At 41.4% G+C, this 27,176-nt stretch overlaps 1 protein-coding gene across 1 annotated transcript; it reads right to left on the bottom strand.

The window, feature by feature from the left end:
* Positions 1 to 285: 285 nt before the first annotated feature.
* kdm2bb (lysine (K)-specific demethylase 2Bb) lies at positions 286 to 24,236 on the bottom strand (the record flags this gene model as incomplete). The annotated part of the gene is made up of 21 exons (XM_080510177.1): positions 286 to 931; positions 1,812 to 2,030; positions 2,914 to 3,075; positions 5,236 to 5,399; positions 5,484 to 6,556; positions 7,081 to 7,407; positions 7,524 to 7,610; positions 7,697 to 7,840; positions 9,718 to 9,948; positions 15,437 to 15,523; positions 15,967 to 16,373; positions 17,190 to 17,310; positions 18,353 to 18,468; positions 18,641 to 18,794; positions 19,181 to 19,274; positions 20,989 to 21,095; positions 21,835 to 22,009; positions 23,042 to 23,092; positions 23,289 to 23,367; positions 23,474 to 23,618; positions 24,192 to 24,236. 21 exons carry the CDS (start codon positions 24,234 to 24,236, stop codon positions 750 to 752), a joined length of 4,170 nt encoding a protein of 1,389 aa, XP_080366303.1. The 3' UTR covers positions 286 to 749.
* Between the last annotated feature and the right edge of the window lie 2,940 nt (positions 24,237 to 27,176).

Genomic DNA, 27,176 nt, shown 5'->3' with positions numbered 1-27,176 from the left:
GTTGTTAGTAAAATTAGCAGAACACTTTAGTGTTGAAAAATATGCTTTGTACACTGTACATTGTATAGTGTATGTGAGAATACATTCACGTATTCATACTGACCGCATCAGTGCAAATAACTTCTTTTAAACTTTTCTGCTCGATATATCTCATCCAAAAGGACGTGAAAAACTAAATATACAGTACCTTTCGTCAAATAGGAAACAGAGCTCTGGCACATATAATCAAATATAAAAATGCTCACACTAACACAAGCTACCATCCTACGGTTTGGCAATGAATCGTTGGACTTCTGCCTCTCGACAATAAAGAGCTTAACAGTAATGCCGACTGATTATCAAGTTCAATGCTATGATAATGTACAGTGGTGCATTTAATACTGCACGTAAATGTATGAAACACTTTCTGATACAAAAATATTAATCTATAATGCAATAAACTTTGCATTGAAACAAAAAATATGTCTATAAACACCAAAAGATAATTGTGATACAATACGTAAACAATCAATATAAAGAAATAAATAACTTATAAACAGGTGAAACAAAAAAAAACATTTTCATAATATTGCCTTCACTGGACAAAACTTTTTTTTTTGTTTTTACATTCTGGCTCAGCAGGAAAGCCTCCACTTACAACTTTACAGAAACATTCCCCATCCTCGGGCCTGCTTCTCCGTGAGCCTGCAGTCGTCTGCTGCCTCCGTGTGGACAGTGGCCTCGCCAACGTGTGAACGCCTCCGTCGGGCCTAACTGATCTTTTGCAGCAGTTTCTCTTCGATCAGTTCAAACTGGACGCTAACGGACATCTCCGCGACGAACTGGTCGCATCCCTCCTTGGTCACCTGTTTGCAGTATCGCAGGTCGATGTGACAAATACTCCCACAGCGCTTGAAATAGGTCAGCGACTGGTCCGTGACCCTGTTACACACTGCAGGGAGAATTTGGGTTAGACCAAAATGGGCTAGTGGTGCAGAACGGGTCACGTCTACTGACATACCGCACAGACTTGCATGGATTATTCAGGCATTCCACGGTGGGGGACAAATAGGTCACTGGGGTGAGACGTGTTTTATGGTAAATGTGGCAACTTATATAACGTCCGTTTTGCTGTGTACTCAAGACCTCTTAATTCATTTGAAAACGTTTTAAGGACAGAGGTATTCTGGTCTTTTTACATTGAGAAGCATTTAGAAAGAATGGAAATGTTGCGTATTTCCCACAGTTTCTTTAAAACTGTGAACACGTATATTATGGATATATTACACATATTTGAAATATTTTTAGCTTATTTTGCATTTTTCAATATAAAATTGTCCGACAAGTCATAAAAATCCCAAACACACAAAAAAATATGCCATGGGTCCACAAAAAGTTATGTTTTTTTAGAAGTGCCTTGACATGATGCACCATTTGACTTTTACTTCAAATGTAACTTCCATGGGGGGGGACTGTTTCAGGAGCACCCAGCACCACACTTCCTTTTGGCAGCAGATGTACCATTTAACAAAGTTGCACCCTGCTGCATTGCTCATCAGTCACATTGATTTTCAACCTGAGCAGCCATGGAGTGAAACCTGTTACCGTCTGGAAGCTGAGAAATCAATGTGAAGACTGAACCTTTGCTTGGGAAGCGCTGCAGCAGTGGCTAATGAGGTATAAGGAGCAAAGCCACTAGTATTGGTGCATAAAATCACTATATCTGTAACCCACTGTGGGTGGAAAAGACAAGTCAATATGTGCCTCTGACAAAGTCACAACTCAACCACAACTCAACCGCACGGCGCGGGTCGAGGCTGGTCGGCGCGTACCTGACAGGTTGATGTCAGTGAGCGAGTCCCTGGTGGTCGTTCCTGCCGCGGTCAGGATGTTGACGGACTGGTCGGTGACGTGGTTGCAGTAGCTGAGGTCCAGCTTGGACAGTGAAGGCATGTAGCGAATGATGAGGCGCAGAGACGTGTCGGTGATGTCCAGCCCGGCCAGACGCAAGTCCTCCACGTTACGCAGCTTGCTCCTGTTGTCTAGCTGACCTGCAAATTCCAAAACGCTGAGAGTTTAGGGGGGTGTTTCCTGCTTGGGGTTCGTTTATGTCAGCGTTTGTTCAAGTTGGAATTTTGGGATGTTACTGGCTGTTGGGACTCACCGTGTATTTAGATGCTTATGTCACATCTAACATAGCTACACTTTTTCACACAGAAACTGAAGTTACTTGACTATTCCAGCTGCCCTTTTTGTCATTGCCAGCTGGCAAAAAGCAGATTTTGTGCTCGAAACCAATCCTAATCAATTCATTGAGTCAAGTCTGAAGCATTTAGAGACAATCAGAACCTAATTCAGCAGAGCTGTTACCATGACGCATATTTCACATTGATGTGCTGATCGATGTGACCTCCCGTTATCATCTGTACTACTTGACACTACTCGGTGCCAAAGAGTCCTATTATTGTCAAAAAGAAAATACAATTAAAAACACATTAGCGAGTCGCGGCATCGACGTGACATACTCCTGAATTACACTCAGCATGAGCACTGCAGCTGGGACATTGAGCCCTGCATTAACTCTGAGTTTAAAATAGCTCCCAGTAAATGCACCACTTAATGCAATCTGTAGCAAACCGCAGAAAGTAGTGGGCAAGATTTCAAGAAATTATTCTTGCCTCTTCAATATTGTATTTTTGTATATTCATAAGGCATTCAGTGGGCAATGATGTCCAAACTCTATGTTTAGCTGGGTTTTTTTCCCCATCTGTGCTCCATGATCATGTGCATAATTACTATAATTATATTTACAACGAATTCAGTCCTTAAAAAAACAGTGTTTTGATTTTTTTTTTTTTAAACAACACACAGACGAGAAACGGAATCCGGTTCTGCTTTCGTGCGTGATCATTTAAGGACAAGTTGTGCTGCTACCTGGCCGATTATCTGTGGGAGGAGACAGCAGGTCTCTCATCTGAGCATCTTTCAGTCCTTCAACCCACTGAACGTCCAGAGTTCGCAGAAGAGGGCAGCTGGAGGTGCAGAGAGCGGAGACGGCCACCCAGGAGCAACCCGACAGAAGCAGCACACGGAGGCCTGCATGGGGACACACACACACACATAAATACACACACTCTGTCCGTGAAGGCATGAGTTTCTCCTGCTCTGCTACACAGACTCCAACTATACCGCATGATCATTGCAGTAAACAAATGTGTCTGTGTGCGTAATCCGAGGTCATAAAACAAACACACACGTTGTTTTTTTTTTTTGTTTTTTTTTTTCCCTCATCTAAATAACTGAGGGTCTCACAAAAGCACCTCTTGGGAAACAATTATCCACAAGAAGAAGCCTTATGGGAGCACGATAATGAAAACGGTTTCTTATTCAAGACACACTAATTAAATTCTCTATACAATAGATTCATACATTCCTCTGTAATAGATAATATTGTTATTATTAAGCTTCTTAATCTGTGCAGTCCTTAAAGGATAAGAGAAGAAATTATTCACATTTCCTATTAATTACCTTCACTCTATGATTGTCATACATTTCCACTCAAAAATGTTTTATAATATGAGATATATGATTAATCATATATTTGACTAGATATTTGGTGCTTGCCAATTTAAATAGGAAACTATCATTCTCTCCTGTCAGTATTTATGTGCATGTGTATATGCATAAGAACATAATTAACACCACAAACTGTTATTATATCATATCATTGTTTTCAAATCCTTGATTATTCAAGGATCTTTCTCATTTATCAGAGGTTTAAGCTCATCATTAGCATGACAAGCTCTGGTAGTTTCCGTTTATCTGTCCAGATCCTCTAATGTGGGACTCGACAGTACATCAGGCTGGAAAAGTCAATTCCTCTTTTAAATTCTTTCTCAAAGACACTTTTATTGTTAGGTTGATACTGAATGGTGGTTTTTCACATTTCTGAATTCTGTATTATTTTGAAATTGAGTTTATAAAAAAAAAAAAAAAAGCTATATAAATGCTCCAATGATAAACATCGTATCTATATACAGCTGCTGAAGCAAATAAAAAATGCCTCTGAAAGCCATTGGATCAGTTGAACTGGGCAGTTTGACAGACTCAATGGCTTTAAGATGCTTCTTACCTGCATAAAATACATGAAATATATAAAGTGTCCCACCGTCTCTGCTTTATGCAACAACTGCAGTTCTCCTAAAGACTAAAGTACTCCATATGTGGGTCAAGTAGAACAGAAAACACATTCAGCAAAACTTGATGGTTGATATTACAGCAGTTCAAAAGAAATGTTGTTCCAGTGACCACCAGAGGGCGCCGTGCAACACTGCCTTCAATGTTTCAAACCTCACTGATGTAAATGTGCAGCCTGAGAAGCTTTGATCCAACTGTTGGCTTTGATTGTTTTTTTTTTCTTTTCATTTGTGTTGCAACAAAGTCAAATCAAACTTTGTTGTCATTCAGCTGGAGTTCAAGCCAAATGAGGCAGGATCTTTCAATAAAACAAATAAGTTGTATTATATGTAGTTAAACTGTTAAAAAAATTTGCACACAACAATCCGGATGCCTGTCTTTTGCACACGAGTTGTGAAATGACTCATGATTGATCAGAAAAAGAAAAAAAAAATCTCCTATAAAATGTAACTCCAAACATGGGTTCAGATTGTGTTAAAAATTTTTTAGTCCGAGTGAATATTGTTACTCTCAAACCGCAAACTGTGGGTGGAAAACAAAAAGCCGCATCCCCTTTAAGCATCGGTCATAGATTCAGTCGTTGCTGTACAAGCTCGGTTATTGGGATACATTGTTGGTGGCTTTGTGGTGGAAAACTGGCCGTTCACAGAGAAATTTGTCTTGCACACTGTCAAAATGCTAAATAGGCTCCTCACACCTTTGTGCACTAGAGTTCTAATCAATCATCGTGGCTGTCTTAAATATAGCAAGAGTGGAGTTCCTTTCCTAGTAATTAAAAATGACTGCTTTTAAAATTGCGTTTTGCATTTCTTAAGTCGGGTCACAGAGTGACAACCTGTTCAAGCGAATACACAGTGAGAATTGAGTGTCAATTTGTCACACACAGATATAAAGTCATTCACATCTTAAGAACCTTTAGGAAACCTTTAGTCCTTGAGATCATCGATATTCAAATACAGAAAAACAAATCAGCAAGCTATTCTCATTCGCTTGTGAAAGATTCTGCCGTTGCATACAAAATCTAACACTCCCCTTTTTGCTCGTCTCTATTGAATTTACCTGGAAGTCTGTTGATGAGCCAGCTGAGCTGCTTCTTGGAGATGTTGGTCCAGCTGAGGTCCAGAGCGACCGGCTGCCTCCGGATGATCCCGCTCAGCATGAGAGGCGTGATGGACTTACAGCGGTTCAGATTGATCTGCTTCCACAGTCTTTTGTCACAGCACCTGATGAGAGACGCGCCAGACGTCTCCGTGAGGTCGCGGCGTGACGAAACGTCGGACGCGGACCTCTCAGAAACTCGTACTCACCACCGGTTCCAGGTCCTGCAGACCCGCATGCAGACGCACAGGTCCCTGTGAGTGAGGTGACTGAAGACCGTCATCCACGTCTCTCGCCGCATCACGTGCGCCTCGCCGTCGTCCAGCGGCAGTCTGTCCGGCGGGGGGCTGATGGGCGGGGGCCGGATCACGTGGCGCTCCATTTGGATACATTTGGGCGGTGACCTGCAGGGGAGGGGCCGGGGGCATATTTGCGTGATCGGCGTGCTTCGGTTCCAGCCAAGCGGCGAGTACCCACGAGGCGTCCCGTTCACCTCCCGCCCCCGGTGACGCAGCCAGTCCCCCAGGTCACTGCTGCCGTTATTGAGAGGCCACCGCGGCTTCTGGTCATCCGTGTCACTCTCAGGCTCGTGTTTTACCGGCCGGTGATTCTGATTGGCTAAGCTGTCCTCGGTTTTCAGCGGCTGCCTGTTCTGATTGGTCACACCTTCCTCCATTTTTATTGCTCTGCGGCCCTGATTGGTGGCGGGGTCTTCTGTTTTTATCGGTTTTCGATTCTGATTGGCCGCCGAGTCTTCGGTCTTCAGCGGTCTTCGGTTGTGATTGGTCGGACTGTCCTCAGTCTTCGCCGCGCCGTGCCTCTGGCTGCTCAGACAGTCTTCCGTCTTGGAGATCTCCTGATTGAACTCTTTGCTCGCCTCTTTGTTGGGAAGACGTTTGCGCTGGTGGCGAGCTTTGAGCTGAGCGGAGCTCCTTTCCTGTGGCTCTCCCGACTCTCCGCTCGGCCCCGCTCGGGGAGAGTTGGTCGAGGCCTGATCACTTTCTCTGGCCGCGCATGTTCTCAGCAGTGGATTTGGCATGACCTTTGTTTTGTCCTCGACGCTGTTTTCTCTGTCCTTCGTCACTACCTCGTCCTCCTCGGCATCGTCCTCCGGGTCCTCGTCATCATACTCATTCTTCTCCTTTAACTGCATCTTATTCAAGGGTAATCTATCTTCGTCGTGATCCTCTTGTTCCTCCTCTTCGTCACAGTGATCAGTCTCTGCCTTGACTTGCCGCAACAGCTTCGAAGTAAATGGATCATCAGGTTTGGAAAGCTTCTTCTATGACAGAACAGAAGGAGTATGATGAATTTTTAAAGCAGTCAGAATAATGAAGTTCATCAGTGGAAAGTTGAAGTTCTTCCACAAAACCATTGCATATTGCTGCCTGTATATTCCATTTTCAAGATAATGAGGGTGGGGGTAAATGGATATTAAAAATGCTGACACATCTCAAATACACAGCTGTAGCAGGCAAATATTAACAAATTAGTCTAGGAAATGTGCTGTGACTGTCTGAATATAAAGAAGTCTCAAAACAAACTCTCCCGTGAATTTTCACATCTTTATATTTTTCAGTTCGTCTGTTCTTGGTCCTCTGTGTATCCTCCCTTTGCAATATTCACATTATTACAGATGGAGTAAAGGGCCCTTTATATACATTAAAGCCTTCACTTGAAGAAGGTGAATTGAAAACCGAGGCAGGAAACACTCAAATAAAACACTCAAGATAGCAGAAAGGGATTATTTATGCCTTTTTAGGCTTTGTTGGAATAACAAAGTTGTGACAAAAGTAAAGTTCTCACCTTCTTTTTCATAAGGATGGGTTCGTCATTTGTGTCAAAAAGTTTTCTCTTTTTTCTCAGCGGATTGTCCTCGAGTCTCGGACGGGCCATCCCATCCAGGGCGAGCAAGGGCGGACGTTTCTTTGGGGGCTCCTCGTCGTTCCTCTTGGAGGTCACGTCTCGCTCAGCCTTTCTCTTCACAGCCGTCGTGGTCGTTAAGGTGCTCACGGTTGCCGTGGTCACCATCGTCAAGTCGGGTTCTTCCTTCGAGTCCCGGTTTAATCGAGGTTCCTTGAGCAGCGATCCAGGAAGGTTTGATGCGTACTTAAACCCTGGGCCCCTTTTTTGCTTTGAGGCCAAAGGGTTGGAAAAAAGGGAACCACAACTTTATTTCTCTTGTTCCGAGACTCGGATCAAATCGGCTGTTTCACAAACGGAAGAGTGATGTCTAGACTGATGCTTACTTTTCCCGTTTTTCCCGCATGGTTACACTTTGGGCATTCCCAGCAGTTCGGCAGCTCATCATTGACGACTCCGTTTGAATCTTTAATCTGAGCGAAGAGACAGAATGTGAGGCAGCAATGAACACGTCTGCAGTGTTAAATCACGGGTCGGCATTCATTATCGAGGAATTTACCTTTAGACAGTTTGGATGAACAATCTCATTGCAGATGGAGCACTCCATGAGCATCAGGTTAAACTTCTCCTCCTCGTCCTCCACCGTGTCCTCCTTCCCCGCCTCTCCGCAGACCAGACACACTGCTGTGTGTGGAAGAACAGGCTGGACAAAACAACAAGGAGAGGAAAGATGGGGCTTCTGTTAAAATCCTCATCACTACATTATTTTTATATACATATATATATATATATAAATATATGTGTGTGTATATAAAAAAATCAATATATATTTTGGAACAAATTGTATTTATATTAACGTACAACGGCGATAAAATTCTGTTATCTATTGACAGCAATCATTTGTCACAGCTTATTTACATGACTCAACAAAGAGAGCATAAAAACCGAATATGGCTGATGTAATACGTTGCATGCAGTCAAAGAATCTGTGGCTTTACTCAATTCCCAGGCAGAACATCAAGATAATGGTGAGTTTACGTGGAGAATTACGGTTCGGTTGCTTTAACGGGTCTTGCTCTGAAAGCCATGTTGCTCCCGGTCTGCCACTGTGATTTATACATCTAATTTGATTCGCCTTTGATCCTATCCATGCTGTATGTCAATTCAACAGTTTCTGAGTTAGTTTGCAAGCAAAACAGCTGCAGTCACGTCCACAACCGAGCTAATGTGGCACGGCGGAGTAGAATGTGCGCGCGTGATTATTAGCCCTGAATACTGAAGCTGTGTTTGAGACACAGAACCTCAGGGGTGGGTTAACAGTTATTTGCATTTTCCTAAAGTGAAACCATTATTGAAGAGTTGCATAACACAACTCTGGCCTTTTATAGCAAAATTCCACAGTGTCTGATCTGTGGTTGAACAATCAGACTGAGCCGATCTCATCACCTCTGATGCAAAGACAATCAAACGCAGCGCCGCTGCATGCCTCTGTCCATGGTTCTGAAACATTCAAACGCTTCATGGCTGTAACGTCTACCTGAGCGCTGACTCTGTTTGTTTGTTCTACTTTTTATCTATGTCACCTTTGTATGTGATTAAGTTATTATGTGTCTCTGTCCTCACTAAAGGATGTTTGTTTGTGAAGCTGGAAGTTCCTGACTCGTGTTACTTAACTCATTCGAGTCATGAGCATGTGGATCAGCTGACGGTTTGATGTCAACTTGTTTCTTGTTCACAGTCGTATACTTTTATCTCTTAATATTCCATAATCCCAACTTGTGCAAGAAAAAAAAAAACTCCCTCTTTTGAGTGTGGATCTGTGGAGGCTTCTTCCTGGTAAATGTTAGATTATCGTTTTTCCTCTGACCTACGTTTGCTCTTGTAGAATGTGTGTTTTCTTTCTTCTTTGTATTTGAATGAAGTGTCATGAAATAGCAATGATGTAACTGGCCTAAATATATAAATGATTCCTGAATCTAATTGAACTGTGGTGACTAATGCTTTAATTATCTTTATGACATTGATGACACAATTGAAAGTTTTATGTTAAAAATGAACAGAACATTTGTGAAAGCATTATTAAAGTAAATCAATAAAATAGTACTATGGATCAGCAGCATGCAGGTCAAATTAGGTAACTTGCAATACAGCTCCACACACATTACTCCCTTTGCTTAATCTGCTCGGTATTAAAATGATGAAAAACAAGTTGTGGTTTTACAAAAGGCCACATGCTTGAACTACTTCTTGGCCAGATGCTGTGGCTTCCTCGCTAGTTGCTTGGCAACCACCTGGTTACATCAAGACACCAGAGTATAACCTAAAAATGATTTTATAGCAAACACAAGCTTTGGAGGTGCCGCTTTTTTTTTTTTTACCCCCGGGGTAGCTGTTTGCACCTGTCTTCAATATTCCTGCTAAGCTGATCACCTGCTGGCTGTGCCTTTTGTATTCTACAAAAAACTGAGAAATTGCAATCAATCTTCTCATCTTACTCCCTGAAAAAAAAAGAGAAAGATCACAACCCATTCCTCTCGCATCATCCTGGGAAAAAAATCTGCGAGAACATTTTGTACTTACAGCTATGCACTGCCTCATGATACAGGACTGTTTCATTCTTCCAGGCCCGCCAAACTTCTTCATGTCCTTACAGAAGTGGCACTCTCCACACTCCGTCCGCAGACATGCCTCACACTTTCGACAGCGCGTCCTTCTCCTCCTGGCACCAGATGTTCCCCGACTGGCCGACAGCTTGACTGCTGAGGCAGGAGATGCTGCCATCTTAGGTTTCGGCCGGTTGGGAGTCCGGGGCTAAAAGGATGAAGAGGACAAAGTGTCAAGTCCTTATAACATCAAGCCAACAAATACTTCACTCAAAGGTCAGATTCATTAGCGAGTTGGCAAAGCAGAAAAATAGTTACGAAGACAATTATGAAGAGACACAGCCACAAAATTCACATGGACCGAGATAGAAAAGGCAAATCATTTATATTACAATGTGCGAATTTGTAATTATGATGTCAAAGGAAGAGCAGATACACTGTTCACACAATAAAACATGGTTTGCGGATGCTTCGGAAATGGTTATAACAACTAAAAGAACAGAATGAAGCTCCAGATCCATAGCTTTAAAATTACACTGCATTTCATTTATTGAGTCTATGGCTGATTGGGTACCTACAATCATGTTATGTAATAAAAAGAAGAAGAACAAAACATTCCATTCAGCAGTGAGGGGTGTTATTGGCGAATGTCATCAGTACAGGCTGATCCTCTTTCTTTCTCTGGGTCAACGCTTCCAAACACAGGCTGATGCAAAAAGGAAACAACACCTGCATCCACATATGCAAACACACATTTGGTGCATATCCACAAACTGGATCATAACGTGATGTGTATAAACACATTATTCACGGCTGCTGCTGAAGCAGTGGATACAAGAGAAAACAAACACATCAAAAATGTCCCTGGAGGCGTCGTCCAAATTTAGCACCTCACTTGCTTGCATGTTTCTACTTCAAAAAGAAGCTGCATTTATGGCTACATTTCACACATGGATCAGTAGGACCTATTATTCTGCGTTACGGGTGCACAGGCTGGTTTAGAGCGGCACACACAATTAAATGTGCTCTATTTAATAGAAGTGGGCAACGGAGATGAGAAGCCTTTGATGAGCATCATTGCTGGGGTTTTTTTTTCTTTTTTTTCCAGTTTTATATTCCCATCCTGCTCATGCTCAGAAACAAGCCTCAACTGTGTATTTTAAACATTACAGCCACATGTCAAAACGCTGCCAAGCGTAATCACGTGAGATTAATAAGTGGCAGTGTGTGGATGGGGGGGGGGGGACACACACGAACAAGGAGTGCAAAAACACTGCAGCTCTTGGAAATGAAGATCGGATTTCTTTAGTTACATCGGCAGTGCAGATTTTCCTGGTGTCAGCATAGCAACAGCCACGTTCCATTCCCTAACAGAACAGTGTATGACACACAGACTTGTAACCAATAAGAACTGTAATGAGACCCTCGAACAGAAAAAGTAAGCAGGCTCAATCTTAGGCATATTACAATAATTTATTCTAACAATAGGAAGGAAATAGGCTGACACAGGCAGTCAAATATGTGGTAACCAGACAGGATTAGAGTGAGATATTCGGGGGGTAGGGCTTGTACAGTCTGCACTGGACTGCTCTGGGGGCATTCGTGGGGATTAACAAAAGGAGGAACATTGAAATCAGGCCAGATACCCAAGCAGAGAAACCCAGCATAGCAATGATCTGTAACTTACCTCAAATAATAGACAAGAGGTCGAAGGTGTGACTGAACTGCTGATGTCAAATCACATCAAATAACAGGGAAACATGCCTGCAGTGAATACAGTTACTGTACACCTATAACCTGAACTACAGGCATAACAAGGTACCTGTAAAAGGTATTGCAATAAGAACAAACTTTAGACTTCAGATCGCTGTCCATATTGTCTCCTAAATCCCCTCTAAGTGCCCCCCCACTGACAGCTAAGTGGGTGATCTGTAAAGCAGATACCCCACTGACATGCAGAATTAAATGATAGGAGAGGTTGACAGCAACACTGCCTTGTGTCCTTGAATGATACCAAATAGTCCCTGTCGCAGGTGTATGTGTTTTTACCACATAGTGTGTCACCTGTAAAGTGGGTTTCTGAAGGTAGTATCCACATACAGCTTCCTTTTCACAGCACATGTAATATGCATTTGTCCTCTCAGTACAGTGATAAGGACAGTACAAGTGACCAGCTGGTAATTTCTTGGTACTTCAAAGCTCATTCAGCTGGGAAACATTATGAGAAGCAGGCTTTTATGTTCATCGACAGAGCCCTGAGCTACAAAGGATATACTTATCATCACATTAAACTCGCACTGAAGACAGCGCGTGCTGAGCACAGACTGCAGAAACGGTATGACAAATTGTTTTGTCAAAGCAAAAGAGATTTGAGCTCGGATGCTGAGCCCAACACTGATACGTAGAAAATCTACACCGCCGTAAACAGACAGGCTTTGCGTTTTATTTGGAGCATTTAACCACTGTGACCAAAAAGATATGAAAAAAATCTGCAGAAAATACAAAAAACACGAGCAGGAAATATGAAACAATTGCTCAACACAGACTCTGATGTGTTGTTCCTCCGAGATCTTAAAAAAAAAAAAAAAAAAAAAGTGTCAATCAATTTGAAACTCTCTATACATACAAAGTGTGCAGCACATGCTTTGGAGTTGTTTTTTTAACACTATGCAGCCCGAGCAGGGCTCTCAGGCTGCAAATGAAGTCACAGGTTGTTGAGATTGATGCTGAGATGATGGCATGCTTGGATCTGACTTCAGTCTCCAAGCCTGCTGTTGACATTTGCCACGTTTTTGTCACCTTTTGTCTTGAGGATCAAATTCACGAACGGAACCGGGACCAAACTTGAACAACGCCGGATCATATTGGCAGCAAATCAAGATGAACTCATTCATCTGCAGTCAGCGTTTTTTTAATACCAAATGCAGCTCCAGACTTAACGTAAGGGGGTGTGGTTCTGATATAAAAGCATGTAGTGGAAGAAGTAATTTAATATGACAAAAAGGTATTTCTTCTTCATGTAAACACTTATGCACCCGACATTTATACGACACAATATCAAAAATTAGTTTAAAAATTGCTGCTTTCTCATCAATGCAGAGTTTTACATGCAGCTACTTTTCACTGCACTGTATTACAATGTTCACTCTGCACTTCTACAAACACATCATTAAAAATTAATCTCTAGCATCTTGAAAGCACCAACAGAAGCCCTGAGGATGAGGGCTATATAAACACAGCCTTCTCCTACAACTACATTAGCCACATGAAAACACAAGCATGCTCACACACATACACACAAACAGAAAATCTATCTCCACTCCAACAAGGAAAAAAAAAGAAAAAAAAGAAAACACAAAGGCAAAAAAAAATAAATAAAAAATCAAAGCCCAAGCACAGAGGGTAGACTGAATCAATGCTTTTGTCTCCAGGTAGCTCCATTTCCTTGCTGCCCTGTGATGCTGCTCACTGCTCTGTCTGACACAAGCATTCCTCTGGCGGCCTCACTACGCCTGCCTGCAGGGCTTCAGTGTGCTAACCTGCTCAGAGTCTGAGTCGTAGTCCTCATCATCAGCGCTCAACGACATGGCCATGGCTGGTTTTCAGACAGCGTCCAGCTCACAGCATACTGACATGGCTGCAGTCTCCTCCTCCTCCTCCTCCTCCTCCTCCTCCTTCTACTCCTGCTACTGCTGTCAGGCCTACAGCCCTCCCTCCTGATCCAAGGCTCCACAATACCACAAGCAGATGTAGGAAACACACACGCACACACACTCACAAGCCTGCCTCATTAATATGGATCAGCTCACGGAGAAAGAGGAGGGGTGCTGGGTGGCAGAGAGCCAATGGAAAGCCTGTACGTATCAGAATATGTACTGGAGGGGGGGGGCGGGTGGGGGGGTATTTGTCTCAATCCAATGAGAGAAATGCAAAGAAAAAAAGAAAAAGAGGGTTATCATGTTCATGATGACTATCACAGCAAGAGGAGACAAGGCAGTGAACAGCCAATAGATCCAGATGGCATCTCATCACAAAAGGCAAACACAAAGAGGCCCCACCAGCAACTGGGCTTCGGGGGGGGGGGGGGGGGGGGGGGGTGATCCAGCGGGTATATGACATGAGGAGCAACTTCACCTCCTCCACACATTCACATAAAGCATGTAGCGCTCTCAAACTTCTCCGTCTGTCAAGAGATGCATTTCTGCGAAAGATTAAACAAAAACTTGAGCGGTTATTTTAAAAGCTGGTCCAAATGGTATTTAAGATTTGATAGAAATATTCAATTTCATCAAACTGTGGTGCAGTGTAGCACACGCAGACACAGTTTTTGTATTGAAAATGTACATTTTACATCAGGAGGTCTGATATTTCTACTCAGTTCAGTTCTTTTTGATATTATATCACTTTGGACACAGGAAACGCGTATTTCTTGGGTAGAATCTCAATCGTTTTTGTTCAGTGATTTTCCTACTCTATTACATTCCATTAATTCATGTTGAAGCCCTCAATTCAACCTTATATTCAACTAAAATATATGAGAAAAAGAAAATACATGAAAGCGACCACTGGGAATTTAATATTGGCAATCAGCCTCAAATATGTTTTATACATAAAAATTGCACTGCTCCTTTTAGTCTTTCACTCTTTTTATCTATACTATTTTAATGTTGCCATTCTCTGTGGACAGCAGAGCAAGAATTTCGTTGTGCAGCGAAACAGGCTTGCGCTTGTACATATGACACTAAAGTTGAATTTGAACTCAACAGGAAGCCAATGCATGTATATAGAAAGTGTCAACTCCAACACAGAAAGACCTCTCCAGACCTGGACTCAAACCGCTGTGCAGTAAGTGTGCTAACCACTGCACCATCATCACAGCCAAAAAATAAAAAATAAAAAAGTTCATTCTGGGAAGTAAAACAAACACAAGATGTACGGTGAAGGTAAGAGTTGACGTTGATGTATGTGATCTGAAAATGTGTCATAATATTTCTGCTCACGGTGAACAATATGTAAAGACAGAGCATTCATCCACCTTCTATATCCACTCCAAATGGGAACTGAGCCATGGAAAGCTTGTTTGTCATCCAACTAAATGCATCATCCAGATGTATGGTAGAAAAAAATTTTAAAATATAGACAGTATGCTTTATTAGGAAATAAAACAAACAGTGAAATTATGAAACGAGGCTAACAGGAAATGGTGGAGAAGGAAGAAATAATAGAAGAAGGGAAAAGCCTCTCTTTTGGAAGGTGAAGAGTATTTAAGTTTCAACGGCAGCTCATAGATAATGCACACTGCTCACTTTATCCAATACACACATCAATACAAATTGAGTGTATCAAACTGGAATGCTTTTCAGAATACAAAACACATTTATGTACTTGAAGTCTACTGCCGATAATGTCTCACACTTAACAAAAGCCTTGGAAAATACCTGTATTGTTGTTGCATACAAACAAGTACAACGTCCTTCCTTTTCACTACACACTGAACAATAAAACACAAATGGCTCCATTTAATCGGACAAATAAAACACAGGTGAAATTGAGTTTTTGCACAATAAAGTGTGGCAACAAGTGCATAAATGCAATCTGTTTATGTGATGACAGGGGCTCCTCCATTATCAGGGGTTCATCAATTTAATCACACATTTATTTACCTTATAACACTGCAAAGGAAATCCTCTTCCTACCTTCAGTGATTTCTTTGGCCAGGACACCACAGGAACTCCAGTGATCGCCAACTTGGGGTCGTCGTCGGCATGCTCTTTTAAAACAAGCTAGACAACGACAACAATCAAATTAAAACTGTGTGTTGGATCGTAAACACGGATGCATCTCAAATAATTAGAATATGATGGGAAATTTCCCTTAATTTCAACTGACAAAACAGATAACTGTTCATCTGTTGTATAAGCCTCTACTATTAAATGAGAAGCCAGGGCACAACCTGAAGATACAACAGGGCACACAGAGAGGCAAATAATGACATTGACACCAAATAACAATAGCTTTTTAGCCTTGAATGTGTGTTTTTAGTTGGTGGGAGGAAAGCAGAGTATCACACAGGCACAAGAAGAACATGCCAACTCTACAAAGTGAGATTCCATACGGCGAAAATGTTCACCACTTCATGACTGTGCAACTCATTACGTCTGGACAGATATTCTCATTGCTTGAGATGCACCTGTATTATTATTTCATTTGATGTCTGTCTTTTTACCTTGACGTCCTCCAGCAGAGCTTGAGGGTTCTCTATCCCCACGGGGACGCATTTCTTGTTTTCAGGGAGCGACTCCAGCTTCTCAACCAGCGTCTTGAGTCCATCCAATTCAAACTCGGTCAGATGAGTCCATTTGCTCTGAGTCTCTGAAGCCGGGGAGTCCGAGGGCGTCTTCGGGAAATCCAGAGAGGTGGAGCTGGGATTACAGCTGTCTTCTGAGTCAACAGACAGGACAGCTCGGAGATGCTGGCCCCTGCCGTTGTCAGGCGAGCAGGGGCCATCCTGAGGAACTTTCTCTGGTTTCTCCCCCTGGTCATCCCTGATTTGAGTTCCACACGAGTCTTCGTTCATGTCCTGACTTCTGGAGTCGGAAAGTGGGCTCTCCGTCTTTGTCTTGTTGTCAAACTCTGACAGAGCGGAAACCAACACAGTAATGCAAGTTGACACAACAGTGCATGTGCCAAATAATCACATTTACTCCCTTTTTACTGGAAACCGCAGTTTGAATTGACAATTACAGGAGAGTTAAAATAAAAAAAATTTATTTAGATTGTTAAGACTCCACTCGACATGCCACCACATTGAGTTCTGAACTTCGCTGTCGTAGACATAGAAATACAGATGCATCTAAAAAATTTGGAATACGATGGAAAAGATACACCTGCCTTCAATTTATTCAAAGAGTAAACCTATTTTCTTGTCAAGTCAAGAATCTTAATCATTTTTGTACTTATTGCATCTTAAAATATTATAATATTTTATGAGATATAATCACCACAATCAATTTTTTTTTTTTTTTTATGTTTCACCTTTTTAGTTTTTGTGTTGTGAATGCATTACAAAAAACTGTGCAGCTTATCAAGCTAAATTAGGTCAGGGAGAGAAGTACTATTTTAAAAGTTCTGATAATGTTACACCACTAAATCATTTTTTTAACTACTTAGCCTAATCTTAATGATTGAAATATCTGCAAATATATCAAATTATAAAGTCTGGTCTCTGCTGGCTCTTATCTCTCACAAAAAGCGTATAATTAAATCTCCCAAACAAAGCTACAAAGTCCAATTTCAGGATTTAGAGCTTCATAAATCACCTTTTCACAAATTTTCTCATACATTCATAAAAGAGACCTTGAATTGGATTTACACGAAAGAGAGAGTAAGGTACAACTGAAGGAAAGTACTTTCACAGTGTCGATCTCACAGACGCCTAGATTCGCTCACCCATAGAGTCTTTTCGGATGTCCTGAGAAAAGTAGGAGCGCTTGGTCAGACAGTTCATGTATCTCTCCAGGACGTACCAGCAAATCTCGTAGTAGAAGGGGAACCGGAATTTGGAATGAACCTGAAGGAACGACAACCAAATTTGACAAATAGTGTGTGTTATCATTGGCAAAGTTGTTTTTTTAATCATTCATTTTAATGAAATCTCATTTTCCACGTGAGAGTGTGAGATCAGGAAATATATCCCATAAATCAGTGAGGAGATATGCAGCACAGCCTGCTAACATTACTTGTATCAACATGTTGTGTTCCATAAAACACAAAGCTCGTTCTCACTAAGTCACACACACACACACACAAAACTGCACCTTCTTTCAGGCGTGCAACCAAAAGCTTAAGCATGAAGCATATTTTTGAAACAGCGTTCAAAAAAGCTCAGCTAGTGCCCAAATTAAACTTTACCATTGCAGTGCACAATCTCAAAAAAAAATCTGGATATTTATTAGGAAGTTAATTGTTTTGATGGTTATTTTTAAAACTCATAATCAGAAAATGGTCAAGATTTTTTTTTTAATCTATTATATTCTCACAATTATGTTGTGAAATATTCTCAGATTTCAGAATATTATAATCATAGCCTCGGTAGTAATTATTATTTTTTTTAATTGAATTACAACAAAAGATATTTTGAAGTTTCACTGTTCAACCCAAGTCAAAGGATTTAATTTTACTAACTTTACTAGATTTTATTGTTTGTTTGCGTTTGGGAAATCGCTGGTCATCTTTATCGTTCGGAATAACATATTCACATCGATTTCAAACCCCTGTATGTCAAGCTGATCAAACTTTGACGGAAGAATTGCTCCACTTCTCTCAACCTTCCATCTTCAACTGTTCTGACTTCCCCGACTTGTCTTTCAGTCTCAACTGAAGCAGTTCCTCCTCCTCCTCCTCCTCCTCCTCCTCCTCCTCCTCCTCTTCCTCCTCCTCTTCCTCCTCCTCTTCCTCTTCCACATCCACCTCCACCACCTTCATCTCAATCTATTGCAAAACTCTCGACCCTCCTCTGGTTCTCACAGAGCTTGATTTACCCCTCGCGGGGTTTACTGTAATACGGTGCGGATCAGAGTTCAGGCACCCGTCAGGAGGATGCAGACTCCTACCTTTGTCCTGTTCTCTATCTCATGGATGGTAAGCTGCATAGGAATGTTAAAGCTGTGCAGAATGTTGCCTCCGAACACCAGCGTGTCAACGGGAGTGTAGACAGCATGGATCCACCCTTAATTACAAGCAACGCGAGGACAGAGAGAAAGACGGAAGAAACAAAGAGAAGATTCACACAAGACTCTCGGAGACAAACGCAATGTGTCACGATCAGTTGAGGTTCGGTTCATTCAAGCGGTAACTCGTCGCTTCCTGCTGGCTACTCTGGAATAACCATGCCAACACACCAGATGGGATGAAGAAGGTGTAACCCTGCTTAAGCTCCACTCTCTGGCACCCATCTGCTCGATCTCCCAGGAAGACGTCGCTCTGCTTCCCTGACAGGACCCAGTCCTCGTACAGGGCGAGGTTGTGAGGAGTCGGAGGCACAAGCCAGAACACCTGAGGAGAAGCAGCACACGGTGACTCTCATCAGACAGCAGACGTGTTAAAGCCGGGAACGTTCAAGGCTGAGAAAAACAAGTTAAATAACTGCCAGAGAGCCTCATAAGAGGGCGACAAAGGGTTCAGAGGGATGTCTCTTTTTTTTCTTGGTTGAATTTTTTATTTTTTTTTTCAGTTTCATTTTTCAATGAGAAATAAGTAGAGGGTAAAACAAAAACAATATTGTATTGAGACACAAAGTGTGAGGACCGAACAAGTTGGATTGGATGGAATTATTTTTCATTTTAGATGTTGGGTTTTCAACATACAAAATGAAAAAAAAAAAATATATATATATATATATATATATATCAAAATGATGAGTGAGTCCTAAGTCCACTTACTTTCTGTCCCTTGAATACGTGATACCAAACCGAAGTTCCCCCAAAGTCGATGTGGAAGTCTGTGTAGCATCCTTTCACGCTCATCAAACAGTATCTGATAGGGAAAATAATTCACACGGGTCACAGCGGAATTATGCAAACAAACCGAGATCCACTTAATATCCATCAACATTTATAGGTTAGCACTGCCACTTAATTGCTGTGTTTTAAATGGGAAAAAAAATTGAAAACACCGTCAGAAATAGCTCACATTAGCACTGCGGCATAGAAAATCATTCACAATAGGATATCTCTTCACGAGAAATTAATTGAGGAATGATTAGCACCCCGAGGCATAAATTATTTTCTAATTTAGCTGCATGGAAGCAGCTTAGAAGGGGGAAAAAAATCCCTGCTGGAGTGTAAACAGAAAGGGGAAATTAACACATTTCTCAGGAATCCATTTACAGTGTCTTCCAAGATGTAACTTCACACTGCTAAACTCTGAGGTTAGTTTTCATTTTCTGTCTGACACAAATAATCATCAATACTCCCCACTTTCTTCAACTGACGAACAGAGATTTCTTCTTTCGGGCATGTGCATTAGCAAGGCTTGAAGCAACGATATTCTTTCTAAACAAACAACGGCAAATTACAAGAAATACTGGAATATAGGAAGAAACTGTTATCACAAACCATTCAGATGATAATATGCGCCATTTTTGTAGTATTTCATATTAGTGCACCTGACATGCATTTAACCGTTTTTGATAACTGAGCTTGAACATCAGTTCCGTGCACAGAAACTAACAATGCAAGTGACAGAATATTTTTTTAAACACATCCACTAAGACTGTTTTTCTAATAAAATGTAATAAAAAAAAATAAAAAAATGTATTGTGGTACTCAATAATTTTATTTATAATCCTTAAAGCCATTTTTAATACAGTTCAGTCAGTTTCACGCCACTGTACAACAGATTCGTTTGTATTATTGACATGTCTTGAGCTAAATTTATACCGACTTCAAAATCTTGAATTATAGAAATACCATTCAACAAAACAATATGGTGAGGTTTTCTCTTGACAATTCTTTTTATTGAACTGAATACAATAGGTTTAAGGTCCCCTAAAGACCACAGCTGGTGTAGCTACACACAGATAATGACAGACACTGATATGTGCCTGCACCACCACCACCACCACCCCCCCTCAGTTCAGTGGAAGAACTGCCCACTAGTGGCGACGCTGGAATAAAAACTGCTGCTGGACATTTCTGCAGAAACTATTACAGCAGTTATTTGCTATACCGGGTTATATTCAAAAGTGATATAATCTTCCTTTATTCTGTGTAATTTATTCCTCATTATCAGTAACCATGTGACCTCTTTGTGCTCCATGGGAGGATAATGGGTTTTGTGTGTAATGGTGGAATATAGCTGAAACTGTGGTTAAAAAGAAAAAGCACCAGTGGTTTTTGATTCATTTTGATTCTTCTTCTGCTGATTGGCTGGGAGGAGCCTGTGCAGTCAGACCACGGCAGTTATAAACCATCCTCCTCTCTGGTGGAGGAAAGAAAAAAGAAAAAAAAATCTGCTGCCTAGCAACAATCAAGAGCTCGTACAGGAGGTGACAGTATGCAGTGCTTTACTATGATGGAGCGATAGATGAGGCATTCAGATTGGAGGAGAAATTGTATTTACAGCAAAAGGAAGCTGCCATTTTCCGCATATTCTATCTTGATCCTTGTCACATTTTCTATTTTTGAGTCACAGCTCCTAAAAGGGCTTAAAAAAAATGAATCCAGGACAGGAACAGTAAAGGACATACCTTTGCACTTTGGGGTATTTCATCTCTGAGATTACGTTTGTGGCTTCTGTTTGGCTGTGTATCAGATCAGGGGGCCACATGTTGTCCACCCAGTCCACTTGATCAACCTTTAAGAGCAATAAAAACATTACAATTAACCAACAGTGGCAGTGCTGCTGGTCGTCCCTCTTTGTAGAGACAGTCGAGTCAATAAATAGTCTGACAGTCACGTTTTGTTCTGTAACTAATCATCCATACACCACCAGAAGTGAAATTAAACAAAGATAGTTTATGCATTCAATACAGCTTTGATTTTAGGTCAATGAACTCTTGTATTTGCTCCCAGTAAAATAAGCAAGGAGTTAATAACATGAACCTGATTATAAAGCAGCTGAGCTGAGTGCAATTACTTTTAGACTTTTACAAAAGTAAATCTCATCTACAACTTGCAATGTGGTTCTTACACCAGTCATCACATTTAAAATATAAACAACAGTGAAATAATGCTGAAGCGCTTCAAACAAATCTTGATTGTTTTCTTTTAAACAACTGTGATATAGTGATTTACACTCACGCCTCATAGCAAGAACATCTGTCTGGGCTCGGTGGCCATTCTGTTCAGAGTTTGCACGTAATCACTGTAAAAGTTATACTTGAAGCTAATTGGCGACTCTAAATTGCCTGGAGGTGTGAATGTGGGTGTGTCTTTTTCTCCGTTTTTGCTCTGCGGATGAACTGGTGACCTGCCCAGGATGAATCCTGCCTTTAACCCACAGCTGCTCTCGACTCCAGTCTGGTGGAAGTCGATGGACAGATAGATGCGATGTTGTACGCAGAGGAAATGCAGAAAATGTTGGGTTATATTACCACTGTGGGTCGCTTGATGAGGTTCTCCAGTTTAGTGTGGCTGAACTCTAAGCTGATGACGTTGAAGAGCTTGTCGCGCTCCTCCTCCGGTGTCTCGTAGTAGCGGACAAACTGAGCCATGCTCATTTCAGAGCCTTTCTGAGTGCTCACATCCATAACGTCCACTGACCGTCGACTGCCTGTGAAGATGAAGGACAGGCAATATAAACTTGTGTATAAACTGAAATGCATTTTGGGAAGATTACACAAAACGAGGTTAAGAACAATCCTGAAGAAATGCAGTAAATTAACCTACTACATGTTGTTCACGATGCTAGCCACTAGATGGCGATATTACACCCTCAACACGTTTAGTTTTAATTCTTTATCTGTATTTGCAAAAATGCAATTAGTAAAACTAAAATGTTCGAAGTATTTTTAAGTTGCAATTGTGACAATGATTGCCTCTATTTTTTTCTAAATAAAAGAAATAACATATAATCTGATTCAATATTGAGATAGTTTAATGACTTATTAGCTCATAAAAAAACGTTTATATACAACAGATATAAAATATATAGATTGTCTCTGTTAGTATTTATATTATACTGTAAACTCTTTGGATAGACAAGTCCTAATACATGGCACAAGTAAAAGTGTTTATGCAACAGTGAGAGACACAAGCACACAGGTAGGAATAAACAGGAAATTATATGAAATCAAAGTCCACAAAAGCAAACAGTGATACACACCCACAGTAACAATAAAATGTCAAATTTATCTACCATACACAAATGTGTGCATTGAGAATATTTCTTTGTTATGTACAATTAAAGTTGTTCTTTTTAACAACATGGTAGTTTTTAAGAATAATTGATTTGCCTTCATTCAATGCTGTTTGCATTCCCTTCAAGAACAGATAAAAAGTAAAGTAAAGCAAACTAATAATTATATTTAATTTGAGTTGTTATTTTAACTATGCTTCAGTATATTTTGTAACTAAGACATTTGCACCATTAATCTTGTAAATTTACCAGTGTGGGAGGAAAAAAAACCCCACATGGTTCTCAGATGACACTTTGGAGAGTTGTTTCTCTCCCCTTCATACAATATTCATAAACATGTTTCAAATCACTTTCACAGATTGTGTCGAGTAGATACTGGTTCGGTTTCCACTCAAGACAAATGTTTTATCTGTAAAATATGTGAGAGCGAGAGTGCAAGTCACTTACCAACTAATCCTTTAATTTCACCCACTGTGAAGTCTGGATCGGGCATTCTGTGTAAAATCAAATGGGAAATGTTTTATCCATATGTCAGCAAATACTTACAAACGTAAACATTTTACAGTTGTATATAACTAAAATAATCATACTTCATAAATCATCTTGGGGGGGTTCTTTAGTTCTATTTCTAGGATGGTTAATGGTGTTATATCCAGGATATAAAGAGTAATTATTGAGAGGACTTCTCACCTGATCCCTAATGCATCTTTCTCTTTGAAGATGAGTGGGATCTTAAGAGCCTCCCTTTGTACATATTCATAAGTGAAGTCTGAAAGCACAGTGACGGTAGTAAACAATTTGGTAAACATCTGTTAAAAATAAATAAATAAATAAACAAACACAGAAATAGTCTTTATGTTTTTGAGCTGCTTCACCTCTACCCTCCATCAAGTGCACAAAATCTGCACTGTAAGTGGCACTGGCAAGTTTCTCCTCCACACTGAAGCCTCGGATGTTTGCAATTTCTTCCACGTCGGACAGATCCTCGTTCTCGTCGTACATCCTCCGGCAGATGGAGCGCTGCCATTGAAGAACCACAACATTTACATGACAACACTGGAAGAAACTCTCCCCATCACAAAGCCAGACCGCCCCCCTCTCTCTCTCACACACACACACACACACACACACACACACACACACACACACACACACACACACGCACACACACACACACACACATGGCGAACATGATATTAAAGCTCAACTTCCAAACTGGATCAGTGGGTCAGATCCAGCGTTTGATCGCAATAAGTCACTTTACCACACCGCAGTTTTGATGGCGCGTGTGTCTCGTGCAGGGAGCGTCTTAAGGGGAGCAGCTGTTTCACTCACGCTGGTTCTGCCCTTATTCTAACAACTGCACGCGCGCTGCTGCCGTTACTCACATGCAGGAAGTTGCGAAATGCAAGATGCCGAAAATACCCACGGTTTGCCCCGTGTCGGCTGGAAGTTGAGCACCTTTATTGAGTTGACCAGCAGCCGCGGCAGCGCCGCGCCGCTGCAGAGCGTTAGCTGCGGCTAACTAATTAGCTCGCTGCCAGTCTCGCTCCAGAAGCTAACGTTAACGTTAACGGGGCGGACGCTACACACCAGCCTGCGTCCGGGCTCGGCGCACGTCCCCGCGGCCTCTGCCATCGTCTCCCGCCACCGTTTTCCAGCCCCTCAGTGTCGGAAAAGCATCTCGGCGCGCAGTGGGGGTGAAAGAAACACTTAGCACGCTTTACAGGTTCAAAACAAGGGGAACCATGTTTTTGTGTATGACGTCACCGCCAGGAACCAAAACATTGTTGGACGACGTCACGGCATGTCAGCGTCTCTCGGCTCCTCCATCAGCTTCCATTCACGTGAACTACCAAGAAGAAAGATTATATCAAATACTGAGCAGTTACAAGAATGTTTTCCTCCATGCTGGACATGAACTAACGTGGACTGACGTGATACCCCAACTTTGATTCATTAGTCAACGGATTTATTCGAACTGTTTTTACAGCTTTCTTTCTTTTTAACAAAAAAATGTGATTCCAAGTTGTGCACGTAATAAAATACAAAGTGCATCCAGGCTGTAGCCAGTATTATTATTTCAGAGGGGCAGAACTCAACGTGTGGTGTGCTTTTCACGCACGGCGCGCGTCACGCAGGGTGTGCATTATACACAGCTCTCTTTATGAAAGGTACACACTTTTTTTTTTCTTAAGTCATACACATTACATGTTGGTTTCTTGCATAACTGCTCAAATTTTTTTTAAATTGGCTCATCACCTGCTCCCTAAACAAAACTTCCCACTTGAGGCTGGGCTCTGCGTCACGCCTTGACTAGGCTTTGACATTTTTACACCTTGGATGGTAGAATCTTAGGCCTTATTTACACAACAACAAAAACGAGTTGCAAAATCTTCTGTACATTTTGGGGGTTCCTGCTATTGCTTGTTTTTGCAATGGAACCACACATACCTTTGTGCAGAGAAAAACGCACTATAACAAAATCGAGAGTACCTGACATTCAGGTTTATGACAGATGTGATATTTAAATATTGGAGGCTTGTCGAGAGTGACGGTCGTCACTACCAATCAAGAGACCGCTGCATTGTCAGTCCTCTTTATGAGACCTGTTCAGTTGTGCTCGGTACTTCAATGGAGGGGTGTCTAAAAATTCTAACCTTTGGTGGCGGTTGTTTCGGTACCATCCACAACTATTGTCAGTGGGGACGCGCACAAACCCATCCCAGCACAACCAAAGCAGTGGGACCACGGCTATGAGTTCTGCCTTGGGAGCTGGTATGTAAAAGTTATGGTTTCATTGGATCTAAGCACTGGTGTTGTGTATACAAACCCCCAAAAGTAAAAAAAAAGTTTTGTGGTTACATTCATGTTTGTTGTCGTGTAAACAGGGCCTAACAGATAAGGTGTTGTCACTTGGAAGTTGTCACGTAAATGAGGCCTTTGCCTCTATTCACTTAAGCCCAAGTCCCCCACCTCACACACCATATCTTTAGCCATGGTTCCACCATGCAGTACCGGGACCTGGTGGGACAGGATGGTTATTCGTGCATCCTCACTGACAAAATGTGTGTCCGGAACGGTGCCCAACGGTTACGATTTTTCATAACCTCTCCATATGGGGTACCTAGCACATCGGTACGGTTCCATAAGGAGCAGCTACAACACCGCCGTCTGCTGATTGGTAGTGATGATCCTAACTCTAGACAAGCTTGCAATATTTAAAAAGCTCATCTACTGTAAACCCTTCAGTGTTTATAATTGTCAGACAACTCGTCCACGGACAGCACCCCCAGTGGACAACTCGTCCATGGATGAGATCTATGAATTGTTTTTGAGAAAATAAATCCTGTACATTGTATATTCACACCTCCCTCGCACCTACACTGGCCTGGTCACACCTCAGATCTAACCCTAACCCTTAAAACGGCTTCATAATAAAATATATATCTTGTGTTTTTTTTGGTCAGATATACTTAATAATCCTTCCAAATGGGTTGAATATACTTTGAAATCCTTCAAATCAATAATGCTGAAAAAAATTGTTGTGAACGAGATGTCTGGAACCACATGGACGACTGCTTTCACTGGTTGTTTTATTAACTCGGTTTATTGAAACGTCGACACGTTGCACGGCACCCTGGTGGTCCGATATGCAAATGCTCCTCCAGGGTTCAAAACACTACTTACAATTTGGAGGTAATAAAGGAGGTAACCTTTCAACAACAACTGCATGGTAAAGTTTTCAATTTACACATTATTCATTGAATTCCATATAATTGGTCAAAGGTCCCAACAGACATTGATTTGTGTTTCTGCACCACCACCATCCCTCAGTACAGTATAAGGACCCACTAAAGACAGTAAAATAAAAACATCTTCTTGACCTTTGTTCTGAAAATATGGCGGCAATTTTCTTCCTTTATTCTGTGTAATTTATTCCTCATTATCAGTAACCATGTGACCTCTTTGCGCTCCATGGGAGGATAATAGGTTTTGTGTGTAATGGTGGAATATAGCTGAAACTGTGGTTAAAAGAAAAAGCACCAGTGGTTTTTGATTCATTTTGATTCTTCTTCTGCTGATTGGCTGGGAGGAGCCTGTGCAGTCAGACCACGGCAGTTATAAACCATCCTCCTCTCTGGTGGAGAAAAAAAAATCTGCTGCCTAGCAACAATCAAGAGCTCGTACAGGAGGTGACAGTATGCAGTGCTTTACTATGATGGAGCGATAGATGAGGCATTCAGATTGGAGGAGAAATTTAATTTACAGCAAATGAAGCTGACATTTTCCTCATTTTCTATCTTGATCCTTGTCACATTATATGTATATTTTTGAGTCACAGCTCATAAAAGGGCTTCGAAAAATGAATCCAGGACAGAAACAGTAAAGGACATACCTTTGCACTTTTGGATATTTCATCTCTGAGATTATGTTTCTGGCTTCTGTTTGGCTGTGTATCAGATCAGGGGGCCACATGTTGTCCACCCAGTCCTTGATCAACATTTAAGAGCAATAAAAACATTATAATTAACCAACAGTGGCAGTGTTGCTGGTCGTCCCTCTTTGTAGAGACAG

This window comes from Blennius ocellaris (genome assembly GCF_963422515.1).
Source record: "Blennius ocellaris genome assembly, chromosome: 15".
Lineage (NCBI taxonomy): Eukaryota > Metazoa > Chordata > Actinopteri > Blenniiformes > Blenniidae > Blennius > Blennius ocellaris.
Note: the sequence above shows the minus strand (reverse complement) of the source record. Positions and strands in the feature narration are given on the sequence as shown.